The 23683-nt window shown below is 38.9% G+C and overlaps 1 protein-coding gene across 4 annotated transcripts in view; it reads right to left on the bottom strand.

Annotated features, from left to right (window-relative positions):
- Positions 1–23683, bottom strand: part of MYOM1 (myomesin 1) — an 81007-nt gene that overhangs the window by 29718 nt on the left and 27606 nt on the right. For 2 of the 4 annotated variants that reach the window (XM_075023072.1, XM_075023074.1), the window contains exons 9-22: positions 22003–22167; positions 21250–21411; positions 18569–18710; positions 16184–16383; positions 14507–14563; positions 14006–14130; positions 12288–12471; positions 11120–11294; positions 8735–8856; positions 7826–7843; positions 5711–5907; positions 4833–4959; positions 3909–4093; positions 2751–2865 (exon numbers count right to left, since the gene is read on the bottom strand). In XM_075023072.1, coding sequence (XP_074879173.1) covers positions 2751–2865; positions 3909–4093; positions 4833–4959; positions 5711–5907; positions 7826–7843; positions 8735–8856; positions 11120–11294; positions 12288–12471; positions 14006–14130; positions 14507–14563; positions 16184–16383; positions 18569–18710; positions 21250–21411; positions 22003–22167 — 1974 coding nt within the window. The remainder of the gene's footprint in view (positions 1–2750; positions 2866–3908; positions 4094–4832; positions 4960–5710; positions 5908–7825; positions 7844–8734; positions 8857–11119; positions 11295–12287; positions 12472–14005; positions 14131–14506; positions 14564–16183; positions 16384–18568; positions 18711–21249; positions 21412–22002; positions 22168–23683) is intronic. The other 2 variants (XM_075023073.1, XM_075023075.1) reach the window with 1 other exon arrangement.

The raw sequence follows: 23683 nt of genomic DNA, 5'->3' as shown, positions 1-23683 counted from the left end.
ACACTGAAGTGCTTTTGTCTAAAGACAAAGTTACAGTTCAAAAGTGGCCTGGTTTGGTATTTGTTTATGTGGGTGGGTTTTTCATTTAATTTTAAAAGATAACTGTAAAAATTAAATGTGGTTTTTCAAGTAAGAAAAGGTGGATGGATATTATCACATCATTATATTTATACATGTCACTCAATAAAGAAAATTGGTGCCTCTGGTATTAAAGCAAATATTTTCATTCAGGATATTATTTACTTACATTCTTTGGTTAGAAAGCTCAGTCATCTGGCAATTTTACACATTTGCCAAAAGCAACATTCCAGCAGGAATTGTTTAGAGACACCTGACAATATTTTGTCTCCATCCAAGATGTTAATAAAGGCAGCATTCATTGGTGAAGACCAAAAGATTTGTGGTAATTTTAAAAAAAATGGTATGATTGTTCTTGAGATTTGTATGGTTTGAGTGAGAAAGGTGGAAGCCTGCCCAAGAGACTGCTTTCTGAAATAATTTTTTTAATAAGCCTTTTGTCCTTTCTTAATACTTTTAAGAAGCTTAGTTTGGTGGATGCCATATCTGCAGATCTCAGCTCAAAATATGGGTCAACCAGATTTGTACAAGTAAATAATTTTCAGCTTCCCTGAGATTTCACTGGGGCAAACCCTGACTTTCCTGTGATCTCTCAGGCATTACACCTGTGAACCCAAGCCTCACTTGCAAAAAGGCCATGATCCTGAGATGTACCTCCTTCTCTAACAGTGAGGTCTGTAAACCAAATGTTCTGCTCAAGTTCATATTGCCAGGTGGGCATGCACCTCATTGAACTTTGAGAACACTGTACAAATTTTTTTTGTCATGGTGATCATCTTCACAAGAGTTTACGTTCTTATTTTTTTTTAATTGTAATGGCATGACTAATCCTTTATTTAGTACACTTGAAGATTATTATCATAACAAGTTTTTATCAAAAGTCTGACAGATAGATATTAACCCTCAAAGAAAATGGATTAGTAAAACCAAAAGGTTAGTACTAATAGTGGTTTGATTCTCTTTTTAGAAGTGGTTGCTGTATATAAGCTGTTTTCAAGAATAAGTTTCTAAGTTTTGCCTTAGTCCTCTTGCAGATGATGGAAATAGCCCTAGTGCTTCAGCAGCTTGTAGATCTGAAATGATGGCTACTGTATTTTTGAAAGATCCTATCCCAAGCCCTTCTTACTCACACACTTACCCTTTTTTGTCCTCATATCCCAATCTTACACCCTCTCAACTTACCATCTACTCCTTCCAGTCCCTTCTCCCCATCCCAGCCTCACTAGCAGTCGCTGTAGTCTCCCTGCTCTGAGTTTTCCAGTTCTTTTACACCCCCAGCTTCAGACCTCCTTTTTCAGACTTTCTTGACTTACAGCCACACTGAGAGCTAACTCAAGGCTTCTTAGGATTTTTGCTCTCCTGGCCATAAGGGCCAGGCATTTATGAGAGCTGGGCCAGTGCTGCTGAAGTAATAGGAGATGTGAAAATGGACCTGGGAGTCAGAAACAGGGAAAGGACTGCGCAAAAATGCTCCTGAGGCAACCAGGGTAGGAATGGGAACTGATGATTGCCAGTGATGTCTGCTCAACATGTCACAGTCAATACCGTCCCAAATAAACCCCGACTATTTCTCCAGGCAGGAACAACTATCAACCTGTGTAGGCACGGTAGGAAGCTGTTTGCCCCAGCAGTCACCTCCTTTGCCTATGCCCCTGCACTGCTACTCGTGCTCCCTGTGCCTGGCTGCCCCAGGTCCCCGTGCTGTCCTGCCTGCCTGCTGCCTGCCCACTGCCTGCCTTCGTTCCTGTTCTTATAGGGCTCTTAGAAACCTTCCCAGGTGGGGTCAGATCTGAGGTGAAAGAAGGGAACTTGTCAGAGGAAAAGAAGGTGTATGGTGGATTCAGGTTGGGTTGTACCCCTGTACCTTCTTACATCATATTAACCTTATACTAGATTTGGTTAAAATACCTGGGAGTTTGTTTTTCCACCTTGTAGGACCCTCCACTTCTAAAGTAGTCTATAGATGAGTAAGCCACAAGCCCATGCTTGTATATTCTGTTAGGGATTTAGTGACAAAAAGGTGTTGACTCTGATCAAAAAGTCACCTATGTTACCTGTATAGCTAAATAAAACTCAGGGGTTTTCTGAAGTTCCAGGTATGGAGATTCTGCCTCTGCCCTGTTTCTTGCTGGCATTATAGACATGCTGGAGCCAGCCTGCAAGGGTGACTCCAGCAAACATTTGCACTTGAATTCCTACTGAAAGTGGTCTCCAAACTGACTTCATTAAGTTTTTAAAGCCTGTATTTTAAAGGCCAAAGGAAAAAAGTAATTTCTTTTACCCTTTCCTCAGGCACAGTACGTAAGTTAAAAAATAGGAGAATGATAAAACATAGACAACTGGCTTACTACACGGAGGGCAAAATCTACACCTGTAGAATTTTTTGGTTGAGCTGATCTTAGTGGGTCCTATGTCTATAGATATATGCAAGTCTTTACAACTTTATTGTATTTTTATATTCCCAAACCTGTAGTTATGGTAAGAAAATCTGTTCTGACCTTAAAATATACCAGACAAGAAAGTAAGATATGACCCTCAACTCATTTCCTGCTTAGTAAAAAAGTTTGACTTGAGAGAGGTCAGACTGTTTGCATGCAGCCTACATGTAAACACATCACACAAACAGGAACCTGTTTAAATATGACAAAAAAGAGGAAGTATTTCTAACAAACCTGGTCGTGTTTCAGCTACAACAGGATCCGTGACATCTGATGGTTTCCCAACACCAGCCTGGTTTGTTGCCCGCACACGAAACACATAGCTCACACCTTGTTTTAGGCCACCTATCTGGAAGAAGCAAATACACATGCACCATGTGTTACAAAACACTGATTTTAATTTCACGTGTACTACAGATCAGTCTAGATACTTGACAATTATATTTCCTTTCTTTTTTTGTTTTGCTTCTTTTCCAATTGACAAATATTTCTTCCTCTTTTTTTTTCAATTCCAGAGTGACATGACTAATCTGTATGGCTTGCTCCTTCCTTGTATGCATAGCTAACATTTAAACAGCATCATTACTGGCATTGATTTCTTTGCAAAAGGAACATTGTTATTGGAATGGAATGTTTTTAAGTCATGTACATTGAACTCTGAAACATCATAGTCTTTTACTGCAGGTAAATTCTGGGTTTTAAAAATGAAATTATCAGGATAATAAGTCACACCTATTTAGAAACAGAAGGGCATTTAATGGTACAGATTTAAGTGTAGTGACTTCAGGAATCATGCTGACATTATAACACCTGTGAGTACTCCTTTAAAACATATATGAAAGGATCACACTTTAAAGTGAGTTGTCCTTCAAATATTCTGAAAAGCATACAAATACCAAACCTACTTCAGATGTACCTCTAGAACTGAGATACAGCTGACCCCTTATTTAGAAGTCATTCCACAAAATTATGTAGCCTAATAGTGCAAAAAGCTTGGGTTTAACTTGTGAAATGTGAGGAGAGGGTACTTTGTATTAGAAAGAATCACCTGCCACCTTATCAGAACATCTGGTTTTGTGCCATCTGTTTTTGTGTAGTGATACCTATCTTGCCCTTTGAGCCAGAAAATGCTAGGGATGCCTCCTGTGTTACAAGAATGGTATTTGGGTTTAGCAGTGCTTTCTTTTATTTTTAGGCTTGTCATACCAGATTGTCTTCTGAGTTACTGTCTTGTCTGACTATACAGGCATTACACATGTGTATCCTTGGCACAACATAGCCTGCTAAGTATTTCGTTAAACGGAACCATGATCAGCACAGGACAATGCTATCAAAGGCTGACTTCCTCATGTTTATACTTTTATACCAGTATTTGAATCTTAAGCTATTTACCTTCAAGAATTTCTTTTGAAGTGGCTTCTCATTGACACTTCTCCAGTGTTCCTCCTTTGCCTCAGTTTCCTTCATATCAACATAATAACCAGCTATGGGACTACGGCCAGTATAAACTGGTTCCTTCCACAGTAAAACCAAAGAGTCCTTCCTAACTTCTGTGCATGTGACATCATGGGGTGGACCTGAAAGGGAGGAGTAAAAGTTGGAGTTGTGGTACCAAAATAAATCCCAAAGGGGCTAGTGCATAAGACTTCAGAAACCAAAACCAGACACCGTGTTGTACACCCAGAGCTGACATAACACGTGCAGCTCCTCTGTATCATATCTAGACCTGATATAAATACAACCCATGCCTATTAAAAAGACTAGCCCAAAAGAACAATCCCATATTTTGAGATTTGTATCTTGATCAAATATTCATGAACAAACAACAATGACAAATAATCTACAAACTCAGGGAAATAAGTTAATTATTAAGCTAATGTGCTGCTTCAAAGACTGCTTAAAGTCCACTGAAGTCAGTGGAGGTTGTTTTCATTCACTTCAGTGAGTGTTAAAAGGCCAGTGATCTGGCCTTGAAGTGATACATTTAGACAAGGGTTACAGGACCTCATTCTTCTCTGCCTTGTGCTTTAGGTATTTATGTCTACCATTTAAACTAGGAAGAAAAATGGCAGACAGTACAGGAATCAAGCAGGAAAGATCAAGAAAATACAAGCTGCTTGTAAAATGCTACTGATTAAATAGGGATTGTTTAATGCATCATTGTAGTTGTACTAACTCAAAGTGATGGAAATTCAAGCCTGAGTATGAACTTCAGTGCCCATTGACTCCCCTGGAAACTGAAGGCATTGAGAATCTAATTGGTCACAGAGCACCCTTGTGCTTTGAGTAACCTCCGCCTCCCAGTCAGGATCCTACCAGGTACAGCAATGGTCCATTCTTCACATTTGAAGGGCTGGCTGGGTAGGGAGGGTGTCCCAACTCCAGCCAGGTTAGCAGCAGCCACCTGGAACTGGTACACCATGTTTTCCTTCAGGTTTTGAATCTGCAGAATCAATAAGATGGTACTTATTAACTTTGGATCAAGGCTTTAGAAGAAAGCCACAATGAAAATTATTGAACACATGAGCATGCTTTTAAGTGCCCGAAGAGACAAAAGCTTTATTGACATCATACATAACACGATAACTATCTTGGCTTTTCCTCTAATCAGTGGTGGAACACACATGAGCAGTCTTAGCATGCTCAAATTGTAAACCCCTTTTCCTACTGATAGACACTTTGGTAGTCAAGGAGGGAGCAGGGTATTGCTCAACAATCATATTAATCTGTCTCATGATACAGAGCAAGTTCACTTAAGGCAAGAGTTATCCTCACAGTGGGGTGAAACTCAGTCCTGGCATTGCTTTTCATTTGCAAAGCAGCTCAACGAGGTTGTAGCTAGCACTATCTCTAAATTGGGTCAAGAACTGATAACAAAATGCAGCTAGCACAGAGCTGGTTCTAGCACCAGCAAGCACTGGGGTAGGTCCACCAAACCCAGCGGGAATGCCATTTGTTGTGAAGGCCTGACTTACAAAAAAACAGGCTATGTCTAGAGTAGTGAATTCACAGGTGACAGTGTGCAAATAATCTTGCAGAGAAGTTTAACAGAGCTAAAGAAATTTATCATCATGGATATAAACCCTCTGAACAGCAATCTGTACACTGAATCATAATTCATCCGAATCTGTCTTTGAGATCTGTTTTGGAAATATTGTCTGTACCCACAGCAGTAACAGAAGTTAACCTCTTACCCTGTATGCCTTCTCACTAATGGCCTTAATGTTGGCCTCCATCCATTTCCCAGGAACTCCATCAACCACTTCACGATAGTTCACGTAGTAGCCAGTAATTTCAGTTCCACCAGTGACTTTAGGTTGTTTCCATCCTAATACCATCGAGTCACGAACACTCTCAAGTACCATGATGTCATAAGGTGGAGATGGAGCAGCTGTTTCAATGTGAATAATACATAAGTTGGAAGTAGTATTTCAATAGTCAAACTGGCATTCAGTTACCGTATTCAGGTGGCTCCCATCCTGCATTTCCTAATTAGGACAATATTTATGTGGTCAAGGGAAGTTTCTGGAGTTGGAATAAGAAATGCAGGATAAAAGCTTCCATAAACCAAATGAAGAAGTCCAAACTGCATAGGAATTAGTTTTCAGGATCATTTGTTTTTTGAGAAGCAAGCTTATACATAGTGAAAGAATGTGTTGCAATTGCAGCTCTGATGTAAGTGATCAGGACTCGCTTTAAAACTGTGAAAAATGAGGAACTAAAACTAACATTACAGGAAAAGTTAAAAATTGGAGATGCAATGATTTGTATTGCTGAAAGCAAACCCTTTTTCACACATACAATATTTGTTGTAGTTCCTTTTTTAAATAGGCCCACATTCTTCCCTTCCGAGAATGAACTTTATCTGTTCATTCTTTCTTTTTTTCTCTTTTAAATTTATACACTGTGCAAATTTTATCATTGCACCCATCACACGATCTTACCTTAATGGAAGGAAGCATGATCATAGGCACTGTAGACTGACCAGAAACAGAACATGTCTGTTACTGGAAGTTACATTAAAAAATTTGTGGCATAATCCTCTTTGTTAAAAAAAAAAAATTTAACAATACAGAAATACAGAAATCCTTAACTTCATCCCAACCCATTTTCTTATAAAGCCTTTTCTGTAACTAGTGGGGAAATGCTTGCCCCACCCAATATGTCATTCACCAATGAAAAGGCTTACTTGTGACCCTGAAGTCCTACTTTTGATGGAAATCCTACATCATATATGTTTCCTTTCGTCTTTAATGCTTTATACCACTGTCAGCTAGCCTCAGGAGCCTCTACTTTGTTTTCTGTTCAACATTTTACACAAGCTTTATGAGTCTCACTTCAGAGGCCTGAGGAGGAATTCAGTTCACTGGCTAGGTACCAGGACTTAAATGAAATTCAAGCTCCCACATTTCTCGGGCACAATGGGTGTTTAGGTGTTCACAATATAAAACATGATTTTGCACATGTGCCTTCAACTTGATAGGTTTTCCTCATTACATATTGCTGTCAGTCAGAGATACAACACAACATTCATTAGCACTGTGTCTCAGAGGATAAGCTGTAGCTTAGGCATAAATCCACAAAGGGTCTTCACATATCCTAACACAACACAGATTTTCATGCTTACCATCATAATCAGATTTTGTTTTCTTCACATGTACATAACCCAGAGACTAGGTAACAAAACTCCTAAAAAATTACTGAAGTGATTTAGAAATAATACAGTATCTTGGATACATTAATATGTAGTCAAACAAGCTATTAAATTAGTAAACGGATTAATATGTTTCACTGTCAGTAGCCACTAAGTTTGTAAAATGGTCTCCAATACCATTACATGCATAATAATCTTAACAGAGTGTTGCCATGTAATTCATGGGTCTGATGGAAGATTCCTCACTGGAGAGTGCGTTCACTTGTGGTGCAAAGGAGCAGAGGTTACAACTATCTGAAGTGGATGTACCAAAGCAGTGAAATCTATTTATTTTATTAACTCTCACCTCTATCTTTCTTCTTTGTCACTTTTTCCAGTGTCAAAAGATACCCAGGTTGAGACTTACTTGCCTGTTTAGCAGCAACTTTTTGTGGTGCAGATGTGACAGCGTCCTTAACCGTTTCTCTCATGTTATTGTCTCCTGTACTCCCCAGTTTGTCAGAGCTACCGAGTAGCATGTCTCTATTAAATTTAGCATTGCATTTTAGCAAAGCATCTGTGTCAAAGATAGGCTGGGAGGACTCATGCATGCCTTCCCAGCTGGTAGTGCAGTCTGTTAGTCCACCAGCTTTACCACTCAGTTCAGGACACACACCATGAAGCAATGCTCCCCCTATAATTGCCAGAAAACATCAAAGACATTTTGAATTTAGAATACATTCTTTTTTTCTTCATTTAGTCAACAGAATTAAGAAATGCGTACAGTGAGCAATACAGCCAAAGTATGACAAATCACAGGTTTTACACACAAAATGTTAAGCTTGAATTCACAAAAATTTGAAGTGCATAGAATACCTCTCAACCTGCTCACAAGTAATACTCTTTTGATAATGTCTACTTTTCAGAGCAGAATAAATATGGAAAGTTAATAGTAATCTTCATTTGCTACAGCTATTTTAGTGTTAGATCTTCCAAGCCATATTTCTGATCCTTTCAAGATGATCTCACAAAATTGCCCTAGGCCACATTTCTCTACTCTAAGGTTGTGAGGTATGCAGTTTTAATACAAATGAGAGCGAGGATGTTGCAGACATACAATTTATTCTAGCCCAATGATCTCATTAATCTTTATGGATTGGTTCAGGCAGTGGCAAACAGAAATAATTCATCAACACAGGGAGAACACACAGGGTTATAGAAGGTTTACAAAAGACACATTGCACTGATTATATATAGGATGGTGTGCATTAGAGGTGACAAATACCACATTACAGAATCAGGATGACATTCCATTTTCCAGGATAACTATGAAGTGAACTTGGCAGTGCTCTCTTACAGTGGTTCACAAGAAACACCTGAAGAAGACTGGATGGTGAAGGTGAACAGTCTACAAGAGTGCAGTGACTGCAAAACTATGGTGGTGAGACCATAGAATCTATGGATAAATTATTATTTGTGGACAGCATTGTAAAACAAAACAATTATTTACAAATAGTTGCTGAAAACATCTTTAATTAAAAAATCACCATGTTTATCATTGAAAGGAGCAATGGAAACAGCTTACCAATGGCTGCTTGCACTTCTATAGGCTCCGAATCCTGTGAAAATTCACTGAGTCCCGCTGCATTAACAGCTCTGACTCTGAAAATGTACTTCTCACCATTGATGAGACCATGGCAAATGAATCTAAAATGAACCAGTGAAGGAATACTTAGAAAGTATTAAGAAGAAAATAAAAATATTAAGGGGGAAAAGAAAGCATTTCTTCCGTGAAATTTATTCTGGTTTCTGAAAACTGAGGATAAACCATGACTCCAGTCTTTTAAATGAAGGTCAGAGAATGCAGGATGTATCTAAGCATCTCATTCATGCAATGAAGATGATGTCTAAACCCATGTCTCTTCAGATATACCATTTACCAACACGCTTTCCTTCTAAGACTACACAAGTTTTTGTGTTACCAGAGGGTCTACCTTGCTTCTGCTAGTGTATAAAATCCATACTTCTTAATGGAAACAATGTGAAAATCTGGAGAGATAAGGTCTATATTTTCTTGTAGGACATCTTCATGACATAAGTAAAAGATACCTGTAGCACAAGTTCTCATAATTCGCTTTCAATGGTAAATGGAAAATTGCAGTGTTCAAAAAAATTACAGGGCATTGTACAAGAGCTAAAAAAAAAAAAAAGTGTCCACTTTCTTGCTTCTGTACATGACACAATAATCTGTCAGACAAACTTTTTTATTAGTATAGTTTTTCTACTGGATTACCTAAGGATCACATAAAAAAAACCTCATAAATTTTCTCTGGTGTCCACCCTGAAAACACAAAATTTCCCAAGACAGGAATAATTTATTTTGGAAAAATTGTATTTTGGAAATTTAAACATTTTATTTAAAACAATATTTATTTTTCAATAGGTATTTTAAGTGTTTTATTTCATGTTACTTTTATTTTGTTCTACTTCATAATGTCATGTCTTGCACTACCAACACTGACATCATGCAACAATGTGTGAAGCAAATATAATGGGGAAAACAAAATGTACTTCACAATCAAAATTTTATTTTTGGGAAAAAAATAAAACTTGAATCAAAATTTTCAGAGCAGAATTTTCCCTACCCATTCTACCAGACTTTTTCAAATCATTTGCTTTCACCAGAATGTGTGCAGACAACAAATTTCAAAAGATCAAAATACACTGCATAATGCAAACTGTGAGCTACAGCTAATGCTTTGAGATTGACTCAACCAGAAAAGCGAAGAGTTAACAGGCAGCCTGTGCCTGACTGCATCGTACATTATATCGCATTGGCTAAAAATGCAGTGATAGGAACATAAGCAATGTATTTACATCATAATATATAGTAACTCGGAACAATATTTTTATTTCTATGGTGAATAAAGATCATGTTTCATATTTTAAAATAAGCAAACAGCATGAAACTTCACCAGCAGTTGATGTAACCACAGTATAAATCAGAAGTATACATGAAAGTATATAATATTGGCACATACAACTGTTTCAATATAAAGGAACAAAATACTTAAATTGTTCTGCTTGTGTTCGAGCAAGTGGGGTTTTATGTACTTTTGATATACTAAGCATTTACAATGCCCTTCTATACAACAAAATTGGTCCAAGAGTATTTAGCAGAGCCTTACTTATTGTAATAAGGGTTGTCATGGATAGCAATTACAAATAAGCATAATCAGTCATAACAAGCTGGTACTGCTTCAGGATTGACATCAATCCACTTGAGATAAAGTTCTGCAATTAATCTATTAGACTCTGAAGATTACATCCTTATTCAAACAAAACCAAATGTGATTTAGCTTGCAAAGTTTTAAATCTTGATTATTTTTTCTGACTAGCCACTGAGCTTCATGTCAGTAAGGAATGTGAGTTTATACCCTATTATTTAAGAGTGTTCATTAATATCTTAGTAACTGCAAGTGAAAGAGCAGTTAGAAAGTAATATTGTTAGTGTGATACAGTCCATGTCCTCCTGACATTCTAGATATGCAGTCCAGAAATGTTTACAGCAGTCTTCCAAACCAAAGGACTTTGCTTCCAAACATTATGCAATTTAGTTTTCCATATTTGTAACAAGTCATTCCTTGCTGTACTGTTTTTTATCAAACTGATAGGCTGTACAATAGCTAGAACTAGCAAGCTGCTTCTCTTTTCTTCACTAGCAATGTCCATGTTTCCTCCCCCTGACTAATTTTTTCTAATATAAGGTTGATTATAAATTCCTTTTGGACAAGGCTAACAGTTTGAAACAAGTTTTTGTAACTTCGTATGAACTTCACCTGCAAGAGCAATTCCAGCCTGCTGGCTACCACAAAGCAATTAACTCTACTACTACTAATGGCTGGAAAGCACATATATCCAGTAAATTAATAACTGGTGACCATAATTTCCATGCTTTAAAATCCATTACCTTGTGGCTTTCACTGGATTGTTGTTGCATGGTTCCCAATGACCAGATCCAACTACACTTGACTCAATGTAGTACCCAACCAGCTCCTTGGCATCTGGGGGCTCTGTCCAAGTGACAACAACTGAGGTATCTGTATTCCTAGTTGGCATAATACGGCCAGGGGCTTTAGGAATATCTGTGAGAGAGAAACAGAAATTAATTATACAAATAAAATAAGGATGACATTCTATTCCTGATTATATTACCATGACTAATACAGATTTAACCCTCAAAAAATTCTTCTGATTTAAATTAAGTAATCTGGCACAACAGGACAGGATCATTGGGTTCAAGCCTTTGGTGTTGAGGTTCCTCACTTCTCCATTGCCTATGATTCAGGGCATTTCCTTTAAATTAGTTTATTCCCTTGTGCTGAACATCTGCACCAGAGATGTGAACTGGAGCTTTCAAAAAGGGAAAATGTGTTAGGTGCACATTGAAATTTTTGTGCAGCCCACAGAATAAATCAGAAACCAACACCCCTGTTAAGTAGCAAAATGCATCTAAAGTGTTTTTCAAGAAGACCTGTTTTACTCTTCTTCAAGAATGTAGTTAATGTGCATCAAACGGCTCAGAGAACTCAACCAATATGAAGTAAACAGAGACAATCTGGGAATTGGATTGAAATCTGCATTGCTGTTTGGAAACAAATTGCTAATGTAGGTGTAGCTACTGATGCTTTACTGCGGTGAACGTCCTGGCTTCTCTTCCAGTGGAAATAGTGTCTGCATTCATGTAAGTATTAAATTCTTCACTTTTGTTTAATTTGGCAAACAAGGAAGGTTAAACTCTGCTGATGTCTGGGCTTATTTTCAATAAAGACTCTAAGTAAAACAAAACATTTTTGTACTACCTTGAGTTTTCATTTTCTTTCACTGTTTGCAGCCTTTGCAGTTCTTGGCATCGTTATTGGCAGCTTAGTTCCTTTGGTTTGCATCTGTCATTTGACTATACATTAAAGGTTCAACAACCCAAACCAAAATTACTTTAGCTAAAGGGAATAAATCACTGACTAATTTTCATACTTGAATTATTTACTGGGCAGCTATCTGTCTTCAGACAAAACAATTACATCATAAACTGAAAAGATACCATGGAGGTAATTTAATACATATGACCACACACTTACCAAGTTTGTCATCCACTACAGTGGCTTCAGTTGCTTCTGAAGGTTCACCGATTCCAGCTGAATTGCAACAGCGAACTCGGAAGCAGTAGGATTTGCCTTCAGCCAAATCAAAAACTGCAAAGCGAGGAGACTTCACAGGGATCTCAGTATTCACCCTTTGCCAGTCTTCTGTGCCAGCAACACACTGCAGTCAAACCCAGAAACCATGTTTGGAACAGAAGTCTCTGAAAGCTAAGTGTTTAACCCAACAAGACTTTCCACCCAGACCACCAAATGCATGTCTGCTATGGAGAACAGGGAGTCATGTTCCTTTTTTGGACCTTTCCACAGAATGAGCATATTTCAAAGCTTATGAATGTGCCAGATGTCCACCTACTACAGAAAACGTACATAAAAGCTTACTGGTTTTAATATATCAAAGCTAATCTCCTCTCCACTGCAAGGAAGTGGTGTTATTATTAACTGCATCCAATTCTGGACCACTTTTAAAATAAGTTCTGCAGACATTCAACATCATCCAAAGAACAAAACTCTAACATTACCACATTGCTTCTAGATGTTCTTGTGTCACTCTTAATGTTTCTGGGGTGGCTTCCAGAATTAATCAGGATCTGACCTTCATTTTCCAGAAAAAAATAACGTGCAATTAATTTGTGAATTGTTTTTATTTCTGTGGCTAGGAGCTCTACATACCATGATCACTTATACCATTAATATTAGGGATTAATTTTTGCCTATGATTTACATTAAGGATAATTTCAAATAATGGTTCTCGTTTCTGAGGGATTTCAAATTCTCAGGAGAACGTTATCTGACTATGTCACATTAGTGCTCAGTACTCAGCATGCAATAGGTTATTAAAAAGCTTTATTATATGGAAACTCAAAATTCATATATTCGTCCTCTCTAAGCCTGTTGCTAAGTGAAACTCATTTATTTAGATCAGATTTTGCAAGAGCGATAAAAAATACAAAATGGGAAGATATTCATGTCTCCCTTGATGACACCTCTAGACTGATAGGGAAAAACATTGATAAAGAAGTTTGTGAGCCGTGAGATACAAGTAAAAAGGGTGATGGCATGAAGAATTTTGTAGGCTAGCAGCCATGCAAAAACATCTCAGAAAAGCAGGACACTGAAATTAAACTGATTTTGTTCTAGAAAAGAAATTTTGTCATTTTGTTGAGTTGGTGAAGCTAATGGAAGGTTAATGTAGAGGATGAAAAAGCAGTTGGAGGAGAAAGTGCTGATGCAAAGAAACTCTTGCAGAATACTTCCACCCAAAATGTAAACAATCTGTCCCACGAGACAAGCTTCATTTATACAAATTTTATTTTACATATATGTATATATTAAATATATATATTATATATATATATATATCTCACATATGATATATAAAAACATGTGACTTTTCTCCGTGCTTTCTCATTATAGAGGGAGTTTGTCAGCCTGTCTACTCCAGGGTAGGTCAATGACACAATTCATAAAAGGATATTGCATTGTGTGACACATTCTGCATCTACTTTCCTATTTCTTATCTTTCTTTTCTTTCTAGTTTCTCTTAATCTACAGTTACAGCTATCTTGATGAAGTTCTAGTGCTGGCCCTAGTTTGAAAGTCTCAGGTGGAAATGGAAGTTAACTAGAAGTCCAGAAGAGACAGCAAAACAAATGTAAAAATTGCCACAACATGATTCCGATTTTGTCCAATTTTACCTTTTCCACAAAGTACATGATACCCTCATGGCCCCGCTGTCCAGGAGGTTTCCAGCTAAGCACAACATAGTTCTTGGTGGCTTCAATAACCTGGAGGTCTGTAGGTGGACCAGGAACAACACCCTCTGAAGAACAGAGAAGAATAGAAAAGGGAATTGGATTTAATTCCTTCACATTTGTATCAGAATTAGTGCCATAATTAACATATAGAAAGAGTATTAATATACCTTGGCACCTGATATGTTTTTAAAAAGTAGAGTTAAAAGTCTTCTAAACATTGGTTTTAAACATCCTTCTTTTAACTCTGAGCATGTTTATTTGTTAGGTCCTGAATAATGAAGCCTCACCTTGACAACCAAGTTGTGAGTTATTCAAGGTCGAGTGACTCTCAGAACAACGAACTTTGGGTGGGTGCCAAAGTCCACTGAACAAACTGGGAGTTTTCCTAATTACTCAGCCAGCTTCACATTAGACTTTTGTAGGCAAAAGGGCTGTGTTTACCTGCAGGTTCTTCCTCAGTGACAATAATCTGTCCAGTCCAGGGAGCAGAAGGGTGACCTGAAACAAATGTCAGAGGTATCATGGAAATGGGAGTCTTCAGGAATTTTTGAAATAACAAGAAAACCTGCTCTTTTGTGGTTCAAAACTAATATTTGCAAGATTCACGTGAGCTACATTTTTGGTTACTGCTGTGACTGTTGCTCATGTAGGAAGCTAGTTACCCAAGCTAGTTGCAGGCTTACCAGCTTGAATATTGAAAGCAGCTCAGCAATCAATACAGCTAGAATATTTAATCCACTGAAACATCTATTTCTTCCAGAAATATCACTGAAGTCACCTAGGTGACAAGCAGAGGTATTTGGCTCACTCAGCTCATCGTTTTCAAAGAATTAACTTCTTTATTTTCCATATTCTATTCATTTGGTTTAACAGCTCACTTATTAAAGGAATAGACAAATTCCTGCAGGCTGCTTTTTGTCTCTTTTTAACCACTTTTCCTCACATTACCAGCTTTCAAATCATGGGTCACAGTCACAAACAGAAATGGCTCAGCCTGACTCAACATATCCACTTGCTGTGATTTGGGTGGCTCTCTCAGTGCCTCTACATTATCATATTATTGCAGTTACACATTCAGCTATCAACCAGGTCAATGCACTTTCAGAGATAATTTTTGCAAATGCTGTTCTACACCTCCATGTGCTTCACCTTATGTTGGCTGATCTGTTTTGGAGATGCAAGCAGAGAGGGAACAGGTGGGAAGAAAAGCAGATCAAGAGGGATGAGAGGAGGAAATACAATGGCAATAGGCCACCAAGACTAGACTTCATCTCCTGAGATAGCTTCCGTGCTTCCCATTGAGAAGAGGCCTCCCCTAGACTTCAGGTTTCATGTGTCTGTCTGAGCACAAAGTTTCCTGACAGTGCCAAACCTCCTTAGGCTTTTTGTTTTTATTTTGAATGGGAACCTTGATCATCTGACTGTAGTTTGTAGCTTGCAGCACTATATACGGTAAGACATACAAGCTGGGACCATGGGAGCCCTGTAGCTTTGCATACAATAGCCCTTCACATTGGACCATTTTAAAGAGTAAAACTTCAGAAACAAGTAGAAATAATTGTATTTTAGGCATACGATTTTGGCATATGGTTAGAGAGGTGGATTTGGAAGCAAAATGTCTGGGATAGTGCCAGGCCACAGGAGAAATATCCTGACTTGTAAAATGTTAACTTTAAAGAAGAGAGCTTGGGGTCTGTTGGGCTACCCTGATATTGTGCTGATGTTATTACATGACTTTGATTGTCACATGAGCACAAAATCAGCCACCGTTGTCTGTGGCTCAGAGAGAGACTATTCACAGGAGCTGTTCAGCTATTTTGTTGGCTGAACAAAAGTGGGTCTCTTTAGGCAATTAGCTCTCCTGTGCCTTTTCCCCCTCTCTGCAATTTCAGAGCATAGCACCGCAGCCAGCAAACCCATTTCAGCAGACAGAGCACTTAGTGCAAAAAGCACTGAGATGATTTCTCTTGGCAAAGCTGTCTCCAAAGAGTATTTTGGTTTTGCATTGCTCCCTCTAGTGGGATTTCGAAGGCTTCTGAGTAGATAGTCACACTTTTTTTTTTTAATGAGTTGTGACTTCTTAAACCTCTCAAGCAACCTGCAAAAAGCATATTTTACTTCTAAGCCTGGCTCTGTCAGCAGGATCCAGAGCAGCCACGGGCTCTGACACCCGGGACGGTAGGCTGATGCCAGCTTTGTTCACAGCTCGGACTCGGAAAATGTAGGAACGGCCTTCAATCAGACCAGTGACGGGAAAACGAGCAAACTTCACGGGAGTCTCATTGCACTGGGTCCAGTGGGTGGTGCCAACCTCACACCTGAAAAATACAAACAGCAAGAGCAGTGCTGGGAAGGGAGAAATGTAAACTCGGGGCATACACCCCCCCTTTACAGCTTCACCATCTGTCTTCGTCGGCTGGTCCATAACAGTTTCCTCAGCAGCGTTACATACGGGTGACATCAAAGCAGCTGCACCAAGGGGCCAGGGCTTAGTACCATCTGGGCATGCACTAAATCCCTCACAGCTGCACCCCTTCTCTCCTGAACTGAAGAAGGCACATGAGCAGAACTCACTCCATGGTTCAAACCCTCCCAAGTATGCTTAGGGAGTGTCAGCTTTAGCATACTTGAAGGGACATGAAATACACGCACCTTTTGCAGTTGCCAGAAGGCAACTAGTTCGTCTTTCATGCACAGTGCTCCACCATACATCCTGCAAAATGATGGGCTTCATGAGGTGTGGAGACCTCTGCTGTGAGTTCTGTGACCAGCCCAGCACACAGATGGCTGTGAACGGGGTTAAAGTCAGGCACTCAGCTGGACCCCGCTCCAAACACCACTGGGGCTGCCAAGGGAGTCTGTGGTGCAGTGGCTGCAGCCATTGCAATGACAAGACCTGGTTGGGTGGTGCTTGTCCCACTACTGTGAAGCCTCACACCTGGCAGGAGGCTGGTTTTTGGCAGAAGGAAGAGATAACCAGCAGCAGGGAGGGACTGCAGTGACTTTGGCTTAGGGAGCCAGGAGGAGCCTGTGGGGATGGCTTGCCAGTATCCAGCAACATGGTCAACAGCAACATGAACTAACAGCTCAGGAAAGGCTCTTTATTGCTGATGAGATATCCGCCAAAGCAAATGTTACAGTGCCTACCCAGATTCCTTGGCACATGCGAGCATCTCTTTTCTGGGAATTGTCATCATCTTGCTCAAGGTGTTTTTGTGGTTCTGGTTTCTGCTTGGGCCAAAAGATGCCTGAGCTTTGCCTCTAGCATTAGCACAGATTGGTCCTGCTGCCTTGGGTCACCCCCTCATTCTACAAGGCAGTTAGGGGCTACCCTGGCTCAAGATTCTGGTGCCTAAATACCTTCGGTGGGATTGAACACTGGAGAGCAGTAACACAGCTTTGAATTTAGGAGCAAATGTAGAATAAAGGAGGTGAACACAAGAGAAAAAGCAAAATGCCATTTGTCTAACAGTTACTCTCAGGACTAACATCCCTCAATAGCCTAGTTTTAAAATGAGATATTATTTTTCAGAATCTAGTCCTGTCTTTTGTTTAGGATTTTTCAATGAATGTTAAAGAGCTGTATCTTAGACCTAGCACAGCATAGTTACAGCAGCAATTGACACTCGTAAGTTGTCAAAACCAGTAAAATTATATTTGAATTGAATGTACTGATGTTTGATTTGTTTCACAAAGCAATGCCCTCTTTTTACACATATGTAATTTATGTATATACAATGGCATAATATAGTGGCATATTTATTTTTTATAAATATATATATATAATGTTTGGGTTTTTTTAATACGCATCTGAATAAGCCCACAGGAACTCCATATTACTAATGATGTATTCTGTTACTGATATTCAAACAAATATTACCAGCTCTGAAGGTCATTGCAAGTCTTGAAATACTGACTGAATTTCTTAAATCCCAAGCTTTTGGAATCTTGCCACCGTGTGACACATTCAGGTTCAGGTTTCACACTTAAAAAAATTATTTCCAATTCTTATTGTTGCTGAGAAAAACACGTAAGTGTGATCTGCATGAAGCCTGTGATTTTAAGAGCTTGGAAAAACAACAGTGCATAAAAGTCCCTTTGAGATAATATTTTGCTTTCTGGTACATAGTAACTATTTGGAAAGAGGCAGGAGAGCACTGATACAGAAGGAGCCACAGCCTGATGAAGGAGCCAATCCTGTAAGCTACCAAAAACTCCAAAGTCCCAAGGCCTCTCAAGCCTCACAGTGAGCAGTGAGGCCTGAGCTATACAGTGTCTTGCAGAATCCTTTCTATGTAGTTAAATGAAGCAAGAAGTCATTATTTCCATCAAAGTTAGATTAGTCCCAGCCAATCTAAACCAAAAAAAGTTATTTTCTTCTGGCCAGCAACAAGAATGAAAATAACAAATGACCATTTTAACTCATGCTTTTGAATGTGCTTTTAGGTTTTTGAGTTAGAATGATCAACAATATGAATTCTCCAGTCTGGCGTGCTCACTGACCTGTCAATGAAATATCCGAGGATGGGGTTTCCTCCATCAACAGCGGGCTGCTTCCAGGAGACAATGACATAATCTTTGTTGGCATCTAAGCACTGTACATCCAGTGGTGCACCAGGGGCTCCAGGGATTTCAGCATCAGCATCTATGAGGACGGAGATGTACATTTCCAAATGCAAACCACAGTTCTTTCACAATTATTAATTATTAAGGACCAAATTCTGTTCCTACAGAACAGAATTTCCTACAGAAATACTTATAAGAGTATTTAACACACTCCATTAAGTAAAAGAGTAGTCTTCAGGGAAAAAAAAAGGGGCCTTTACACTGTGTCTTCTTTTATAGGCAGAGTAGCATTACATGGAGCTTTTGAAGCTGTACCAAAGTTACTGAGTCCAGGTTCTAATTACAGCTAACTCAAGGCATTTTTAAAAATGATAACATACAGACTAAGCAATCCAGTTAACATAACAAAATAAGAAGAACATTAAGAGTAATAACAATATGTCTTCAGTGATCTCCATACAAAAGGTTTTAATTGCCCATATTTACCACCTGATGGAACATGAGACACCCCAGTTTCTTTCCAAGAAAGACTGGGAAATAGCTGGGACAACCAGCATTGCTGATCAGCCTCAGGGAGGCTAGGATTTCATCCCTGATGGCTTGCTGACAAATGCTGACCTGTAGCCATGGCAAAAGAGTCACACACGCTCTCTAAGCCCATCTAAAGACATAACATTATGAGCCTGATTAGTGCATTGCTCACTTCCATCGATACACAGGGATTTCAATGCATGACACAGAAAGACAACTGCTTGTGCTTAAATACCATAGCTAACCATTTGTAGCAAATTTGTCTACAATTTAGGAGGAGCAGTGAGGAATATATTAGGCAGCTGAGACTGCAGGGACCATTTAAGTAGGAATGTAGAATATAATTAATCTAATTAGAATTTGGCAAACACACTGATTGGCTAGTAAAGGTACTCTGGTGAAAGGGGTAGTGGGTTCGCAGTCAGGTCATACCTGTGTTGCTAGAAGATGTAACAGGAACGAGGGTGATCATTTATTTATATGGCAGCACAACTTAAAACAAAGCAAGAAAGACAAGTTCTTCTTCTTGTCACAGATGCTCATTTCAATAGACTCTTTCTTCAAGTGACGAAAACATCTGTTTCAGTCATGTTTTCTGAGCAGGCTGTTATCTCACATAACTCTGCTGGACTTGCCAACACAGTGCCATTCTGGGCATGATCTCAGAGCCAAGAATTTCCAGAGCCTTTTGAATTAGCATTACACACTTCAACTGCTTTTAGCAGATGGGACGGATATAGAATCAGCATGCAACCTGATAGCCATGGCTACTTTTAAAGAAGTATTTCTCTAATAGAAATTCAAGGAAGTTTTTCATGGTACAAGCAAACAACACCCAGAGAAATTACATTTTAAATCTACACTTTGCTGCTTTACTTTAGCAAATCACAGAATGGTTGAGATTGGCAGACAACTCCAGAGATTCCCTAGTCCAACCCCTGGCTCAAAGTAGGGTCAGCTAGAGCTGGTTGCCCAGGACCATGTCAAATCAGGCTTTGGATATCTCCAAGGATAGAGACTCCACTGTCTGTCTGGGTAACCTGTTCCAGTGTTCAACCACCCTTGCAGTAAAAAAAAAGTGTTTTCTTATGTTTAAATGAGCTTTCCTGTATTTTAATTTGTGTCCATTGCCTCTTGTCTTGGCACTGGGCACCACTGAAAAGAGCCTGGCTCTGTCTTCTTTACTCCCTCCCCTCCATCAGTTGTTTATACACATGGATAAACTCCCCCTAAGCCCTCTCCAGGCTGAACAGCGCCAGCTCTCTCAGCCTTTCCTCATATGAGAGATGCTCCAAGCCCTTAATCACCTTCACAGCCCTTCACTGGACTCACTCCAGTGAGTCCATGTCTCTCTTGTTCTGGGGAGTCCAGAACTGGATCCAACATTCCAGATGAGTCTCATCAGTGCTGAGGAGAAGGAAAGGATCACCTCCTCAACCTGCTGGCACTGTTCTTCCTAATGCAGTCCAGGATGCCACAGTCCTTCTTTGCGACAAGGGCACATGTTCACCTTGGTGTCCACCAGGATGCCCAGGGTCTTTTCTGAAAAGTGGCTTTCCAGCCAGTCAGCCCCCAGCCTGTATTAGTGCATGAGGTTATTCTTCCCCTGGTACAGATCTGTATGTTTCCCTTCCACTGTATTTTTTTCCTGCACTGTGTGTTAGACAGAATGCCTCAAATGGTGTGTGAAATCTTGATCAAAACAGTGCAGCTTAGCTAGCAGTGAGATGTTTACAAAAATACATTTTTAACTTATTACATAGATTTTTTCCTCTTTATGACTTATGTTCAGTACTCTTCACAGGCTGAAATTGAGAAAGAGTAGTGAAGTTACACAATACACTAAATTTCCTCCTCAGAATGCCAATGGGGTTTAGAAGTCTTCTAGCACATGACACCAAAGCATGAGATATGCATTCAGTTTTTCCAGAGATAACAACTGGAAGCTATATTGCTAGAATCTGTTAGTAGAAAATAATTATTCTCTTTTTATTGGGGAAAAAAGCACTTCAAATGTCTAAGACTGATTTTGCCAGCATGTTTGCCTCATTTCTGTAATGACTTTTGTTGACAAGACAGTATCCTACCTCGAACAAAGACATAATTACTGTACTCTTCATAATAGTCTCCCATCACCACTCGTAGAGTGTAAAGACCTTCATCTTCCTTGTTTGCATGAGTCAGTGTTAATGAAGCTCGCTCCCCGCTCCAGTGCATCTGGACCCATTTGGACGGTGTAATAAGAACACCTAGAAATTAAAGAATTTCATGATGAGAACTAGCTGGAACTACTGAGGGATAGATTCTGAATATGGAGAATATATTGGAATAGATTGGAAATACACAAGAGACCATTCTTATTATGCAATTTTTTGTCTTCAAACACAACCATAAATTACAGCTAATTTTGCTCTCATGCCAATTTTGTCTTCATTTTCAAAGTGTAAATTCTGACAGCAATAGCTTTTTTATCGCTGTTGCACAACACATTTTTGCAACTACTTAAGAAATGTTTTGGCATATAAATAAATAGTAAAAGCTATGTAGGCTATGTAGATGGGCCACACGGATGTTGAAACTGATCAAAATGCTTCTAATTTAATTTTTTTTTTAAGAAAGAAAAAATCCCTAGAATACATTTTCACAGTGCTTTGTCAGTTTTCTAACTGTGGTTCCACGTCGAAACACTAAATTTTTAAAAACTTTTAATTGAAAAAGAGAAAATACTACTTTTTAGAAATCTGAGAAAGTGATGACCAAATCATAATGTTCACATATGCTGAAATAAATAAAGATTTACGTGAAAGAAGTTTATATTTTTTCTTGTCAAACTTTCTCACCATTCCTGTACCATTCGATGTCTGGTTTGAAGCGCTTGATATCAGGACTGATGACAACTGTGCAGCCCAGACTCATTGTCTCACCTTCTCTCCCAAAGGCTACATCAAACTTGTCAACAAAGCTGATTTCAAACCTGGAAGCATATCCATGAGGAGTAATGCCAACTGTATAAGGGGAAAAAAAACCTGGCTGTTTACTTTTTCTTTCCTTTTGTGACAGGAGTAGGAAGCAAAAGTACCCAGTGATTATGAATACAATCTCAGGCAAAGTTTAAGGTATAGATAGGAACAACATGTATTCAGACATCATCTTCAGAGGTAATTGCTGTGTTAAATAATCCAAGCCCTTACTATCACAGAGAAGCAACTATTTCTTTATTCATACAACTCTAGTTCTTACAGCTAGTTCATTTTATCAGGGAGAGGCTCCTGCAGAATTTCATTCCAGAATTTCCAAATTTCAGATCCAGCGTTTAATCCTTTTATCATAAGGTTTGTTTTATAACTTAAAAAGACTTCTATTTATAATTAGTGATTTGTTCAGGTCAAGCTGATCTTTAGCTTATATGGTTCTTCTCTTTCCCTGTTTTAGCTCCTTGCTCCACCTCAGAGCAGTCATGTGTCCACTCAGCCTTCATATTTATAAGCTAAATAAGCCTTTTGGGGAGGCTCTTAATATAAAATGAGCTCTCCATTCCCCCAGGCATTCAGGTAGCCTGTTTCTGTACTTGCTCCTGAATTTATCTTTTCTGATGCTGTGTGACCCAAGTTGTGCAGTATTCCAGACAGAATATCCTAAGTGTCTTAACCTGTACTGGACATACATGGCACAGGGGCTTCCATGTTTCTTTTGAAACCAGCTCAGCTGATAAAACATAGAGTCACATTTTCCTTTTCCACAACTGCCCTACACTGGTAGCTCACAGTCTTCCTGTGATCAATGAATATATGCAGATCGTTGTCTTCCTTTCCCATAACCAAGAGATAAATCCCAAACTATATTGGAAGTGTGCAGCCTTGCATTTTGTAATGTGGTACATAATCTTGTTTCTATTATTTCAGAGCTTAGGCATATAAATGCCAGCTAGTATGCTTTTGCAGCATATCTCTGATTCTATTTGTGCTGCTACTATAAAAAAGATGTCCCCAAGTCTCATCTGTTGAGCCTTCCACACACAGGGCCCCTAGGGCACTTCACCCACACAGCATACATGGGGGGATTGTCTTAACATCATGGCAGTATCTATGCATACCATAAATCACTTCAAAATGTGACGTTCTCAGGTAAAACAAATTACAATTTTTACCTTAATATATCCAAAATATTCAAACTGGGTTCTGGCTATTTGATCTTTTCTACACATTTTTGCAACGAATGGAATTGCATAGCAGCAGGCAAGAATGATTAAGTCAAAAGTCAACTACTCTTCTTATGCACATGCACCCCCTAGCTTTTTTTCCAGGCCATTTTTTACATATGATGATGAAGTGTCTCTCTCTGACGGATTTTATTCCACAGCAAAGTGCAATATTAAAAGGGTGTTTCTTACATAAGCAAATAGCCATAGACCTAGAAGGCAATGCCATTTTCACCTATAGGTGAGGCTAACACCATCTGAAATTGTACAGCTCAGTACCTTTGTAAATCAGACCTGCTTCCTTTTTAAAAAATGTTACAAAA

Source organism: Buteo buteo, chromosome 3, assembly GCF_964188355.1.
Source record: "Buteo buteo chromosome 3, bButBut1.hap1.1, whole genome shotgun sequence".
In the NCBI taxonomy this organism is placed as follows: Eukaryota; Metazoa; Chordata; class Aves; order Accipitriformes; family Accipitridae; genus Buteo; species Buteo buteo.
This window is presented reverse-complemented; position numbering and strand designations above follow the sequence as displayed.